Source organism: Cibotium barometz, chromosome 28 (genome assembly GCF_041138505.1).
Source record: "Cibotium barometz isolate CiBa-2024 chromosome 28, ASM4113850v1, whole genome shotgun sequence".
Taxonomy (NCBI): Eukaryota; Viridiplantae; Streptophyta; class Polypodiopsida; order Cyatheales; family Cibotiaceae; genus Cibotium; species Cibotium barometz.
In genome coordinates, this window is record NC_141073.1 from 24,169,436 (window position 1) to 24,174,161 (window position 4,726).

At 43.5% G+C, this 4,726-nt stretch overlaps 1 protein-coding gene across 3 annotated transcripts; it reads left to right on the top strand.

The window, feature by feature from the left end:
• Nucleotides 1-238: 238 nt before the first annotated feature.
• Nucleotides 239-4,514, top strand: LOC147622671 (cationic amino acid transporter 1-like). 3 transcript variants are annotated; one of them, XM_086822243.1, is made up of 4 exons: nt 239-480; nt 728-1,115; nt 2,540-3,898; nt 4,377-4,514. In XM_086822243.1, exons 2-4 carry the CDS (start codon nt 758-760, stop codon nt 4,415-4,417), a joined length of 1,758 nt encoding a protein of 585 aa, XP_086678369.1. In that variant the 5' UTR covers nt 239-480; nt 728-757; the 3' UTR covers nt 4,418-4,514. The 3 variants fall into 3 exon arrangements, with proteins under 3 accessions (XP_086678369.1, XP_086678370.1, XP_086678368.1); XM_086822244.1 differs by having other exon boundaries at nt 260-638; XM_086822242.1 differs by having other exon boundaries at nt 260-1,115.
• Nucleotides 4,515-4,726: the final 212 nt, after the last annotated feature.

Sequence of the window (4,726 nt, forward strand, 5' to 3'; positions counted from 1 at the left end):
GTTGTAATTTCTAATTCACCAAACTGTAAAAAAAATAAAAAAGAACTTAGGTAGTTAGCAAGTGTGATGAATTTTATTGGTAAAATTGTGAAACAAGGCAAGGCTTTATCAATCAAATCAGTGACTATTACATAAATTATAATGTTAAAAAGTATAACTTATAAAAATGGGCGACTTCAAGTGTCCACCACCGTTCACGAGGAAAGGCCCACGGCGTGTGCCATGGGGTGAAAAGCAGAGGTTCGCACAGGAGGCACTATCCTCGTGTATGAATCATAAATAACGGCTGCCCACACACATTAGACAACACCCTCTTGCCTGTCGTTAATCCTTTCTGTATATTTCTTCCATCTCCGAGCTCGAGCTTCCGTTAGCACAGCTTTTCATATAATTATCCATGGTGTTTTGGAGATCATCAGACTTCAACAAGCTTTCTTGCAAGATAACTTGTGACTGCAGCCTATACTGCTTTTTTTATGGGTGCGTTTCCTGCAATTAGCCCATCTGCTATTGACGCAGCTCCACGCTTAGCCTGCTAATATGCGATTATTAAGCTTCTCATCTCTAGGCTAACCTTGGCTCTGCCATAGCCATATTATATTCTCTTGCCCATCCCATTGTCGAATTGTTAGACAGATGTGGGTAGTTATTGCAATCTTTGTGATTAATAATGTATGGCAATACCAGTCGTCTTTCAGGATTCTTGCTAATCATATAATCACTGCAGATTTCTGCTGTAATTAGCACAATCCTATTGATGGGTGATCAATTCTTCCCGGACGAGTCCTTTCAGAGCTGGGCGGCATATCGCGGTGCGCTTAGGAAGACCCCACACAGGCTGAGGGAGAGGTTGTTCGCGAGGGCGCACGAGGAAGATGAGATGTCGACCATCAGGGCGCGCAGCAAGCACGCCATGAAGCGGACGCTCACGTGGTGGGACCTTGGCTGGTTTGCCATTGGCGCCGTCATCGGCGCCGGCGTCTTCGTGCTCACAGGGGAGGAGGCCCGCGATGACGCCGGCCCCGCCGTCGCTCTGTCGTACGTCGCCGCCGGCGTTGCTGCCATGCTCGCCGTCTTCTGCTACACCGAATTCGCCGTGGAAATCCCCGTTGCGGGTAAGTTACTGTTAAAATCCAGTGTGCTTTTTTTTTTTAATGAAATAAAACATCAAAATCCCATTGGGCTGAAATTTAAAATGCACCTTTTTTTATTATTGTCTTGATTTCCAAGGGACAAAAAGTTTGCATTTTAGCTGAAATCCCTGTAGACTTTGCTTATTTTTTTGTGTTAAATCTCCATAAGTTTTGGAGCATTGTCTTTGTTATATTGATTAATTTTGAAAAAAACAGCTCTCTGGAGTTCCTAGCCTAGTGTGAACAATATCCCTCTTAAAGGTTTCAATTCAGTACTAACCCTTCGAGATATCTTGCAATAACACAAAAAAACAAAAACAAAAACTATATCCCACTCTTTGTCTAATTCAAATCAAGGTAACCCTTCTTAAAGAGAATTAATATACATCCAAAAATACCTTGAAATTTTTCCTAAAAGGAGAAAGAGGATTTTCTAGAATTTCAACCTTTGTAGTTGATGAAGCTACCACATTGTATTTCTTGAAGGTTTTATAAAGGTTGCGTATTTACTATATAAAAAAAAGCTTCTTTTTCACTTTTTTTTTGTAAAAAAAGATTTGACTCTCTTCTGAAAACATGTGCTTCTAGCACAATGGGGATTGCATCACAAGTGGGTGTTAACTTGTTCTTCTAAAGTTCTAAATTGTGGAAATAAAACAATGTATGAGTGTGCGTGCACTTCCAAACTGTGAAAAATTGAGTAATAGAAGTCATCCATGAGGTTGCTTGCACTTCTCTATCTCTATATTATATAAAGGAAGAGTTTCACAAAACTGCCACATGGCAAGAATTTAGAGGTTTGGGAAGAGGAATTGGTGCATGTGGTTTGGGGTAGGAGGTTTGAGGAGACGTGTGAAGGATGACTAGTCTAAGTTATGGACAATGAATGGGAGTGTAATATAGACATGCATTCCTTTGGTATGATGTTAACATCTAAGTGAGTTTCAAAGAAGTCTATTCAAGGCTTGATGCTAACATACTAAGGAAAGAAATACAATTCAATTCAAGGATAACATGTTGGACATGATTAAAATACTCAAATTCAATCAAAAACTTTCTAGATGCATCGTCAATTGGCAAAAATATAAAGTCACAACCTTCGAAAGCTAGACAGTGAGCTCTAATCCATGCATGCACACAGACACCCCCGTATGTATACACGCATGCACAGTACACCCCCACACGCACGCACACATGCATGCACACACCCTTGCACGCATTCACACACCCCCACATGCACACACATGCATGCACACGTGCACGTGCACACATGACGCGCACGCGCACACACACAGGACTTATGTGGTAGGACAACCTACGTACCAGTTTGATCTTGCCTTGTCTAATGTGTTCCTTCATGAGTAATAGTGTTCCATAATGACATGCTTTTATCCAAAATTTCACAGGTGGATCCTTTGCTTACTTGAGAGTGGAGTTGGGAGACTTCATAGCTTTTATTGCAGCAGGGAACATCTTCTTGGAAGGTTTGATAGGGGCAGCTGCATTGGGCAGGTCATGGACCTCCTACTTTGCCACCTTGCTGAACAGGGAGCCAGACCAATTCAGAATACACACAAACTTGGCAGAGAATTTCAATCTGTTGGACCCCATTGCAGTTGTTGTGATGCTCTTAGCTGGTGTTATAGCCAGCCTCAGCACAAAGGGGGCATCCACCCTCAATTGGATAGCCTCAGCCATCACCATGCTCATCATAGCCTTCATCATTGTCGCAGGCCTAGCCAATGCAACACCTGCCAACTACACCCCTTTCATGCCCTTTGGTATCAGGGGTGTTTTCCGCGCCGCCTCTGTGCTCTTCTTCGCCTACCTCGGCTTCGACACAGTCTCCACCATGGCAGAAGAGACAAAAAACCCTAAAAGGGACATCCCCATAGGTCTCCTTGTCTCCATGTCTGTAGTAACCTTGATTTATTGCCTGATGGCAGTTACTCTCTGCCTGCTTCAGAGCTACACAGACATAGATGTGAATGCGCCTTTCTCATCGGCTTTTCGGGAAGTAGCGGGATGGAGGTGGGCACAGTATGTGGTAGCGTTGGGGGCATTGAAGAGCATGACAACGGTGCTGTTGGTGGGGATGGTAGGGCAAGCAAGGTATTTAACCCACATAGCAAGGACACATCTGATACCACCATGGTTTGGGTATGTGAATGAGAGGACAGGGACACCAGTGAATGCAACAGTGGTGGCAGCAGTGTCGAGTGCGACGATAGCCTTCTTCACGAGCTTGGACGTGTTGGCAAACCTGCTATCGATAAGCACACTGTTTGTGTTTATGTTGGTGGCATTGTCGCTATTGGTGAGGAGGCATTATGTGAGAGGGCAGACGGAGGGGAGGCACCAGGCGCTGCTGGTGGTGTTTCTGGTGATAATCTTGGGGTCGTCGCTGGCAACAGCCATATACTGGGCAACAAACGAGGAGGGGTGGCTGGGATATGCAGTGAGCTTGCCTGTGTGGTTCGTGGGCACCCTAGGGTTGGCCGTGTTTGTGCCCAAAGCGAGAGAGCCCAGATCGTGGGGAGTGCCCTTTGTCCCATGGATTCCTTCTTTCTCCATCCTTGCCAATGTCTTCTTGTTGGGCTCCCTCGACGGCGCCTCCTTCATCAGATTTGCTGTGTGGACAGTCTTCTTGCTCATCTACTACGTCTTCTTTGGCCTCCACGCTTCTTATGATGCCGCCCACAGCGACCTTGCTAGCAAGTTGGAAGACGAGGAAACCACCGCACGCCAGCTCGCTCATGATCCAGGTAATAAATCAATTTACCTTCTAATTAAGCAAATAATTCCTGCAAACCCAAAGCATATTACTACTCAACGTTACAATTTTTATTTATTCCCCCCCCAAACACACACACATACACATTACCATAGCAAAACCCTCTTGTTATACCTAATAACATGATATAACCGCTGCATTGTTCACAACGTACTTAAAATTACGGTATTGTCTTACCCTCTTATTATACCTTCTAACATGATATAACTCAAGAAAACCCCTGCATTGTTCACAATGTGCTTACCATTATGGTATTAAGTGTCTTACCATCTTTCTTTCTTTGTTTTGCATTGATGAACACCATGCTATTGTCTAACACACTACATTACAATAAATTCTCATGCAAATTATTATACAGTTACTAATCTTGACTATATAAAAGCATGTTCATTTTAACTGATATTGTTGTCCACATTTATGATTAAAGCTATTGCTTGTGTAATCGACAGGTGTGGAAGATGATGACCAAAAAACGCCTTTGGTAATGTAACTCTAGTTAGACCTTAGAAACTACTTGGTTCATTGCGGGACATAAAGCATGCACATTCTTTTCAAAGAGATAATTTTGTGTTCATTATTTATGTTTAGCCCATTTGGAGGACTTTTGTGATTGGGTTTGAAAATTTAATAATCAAAGTGCTTTTAGCCACTCACATGTAGGGCCTTGCAGACTGTATAACATTCCACACCCACAAGGACCCGAGAGAGAGAAGAGAGAGACCACAACAAACCCAAGGAGACGACACAAAGCACACCGCCAACTAGACTCGGCTTAGAACAACTAGGACCCGAGAGAGAG

Bases quoted from the DNA above. Each gene is read 5' to 3' on its own strand.
- LOC147622671 (XM_086822243.1), top strand. From the start codon at position 758: ATGGGTGATCAATTCTTCCCGGACGAGTCCTTTCAGAGCTGGGCGGCA. The intron at 1,116-2,539 runs GTAAGTTACTGT...AAAATTTCACAG, and splicing joins CGTGGAAATCCCCGTTGCGG to GTGGATCCTTTGCTTACTTG. The intron at 3,899-4,376 runs GTAATAAATCAA...TGTAATCGACAG, and splicing joins CCAGCTCGCTCATGATCCAG to GTGTGGAAGATGATGACCAA.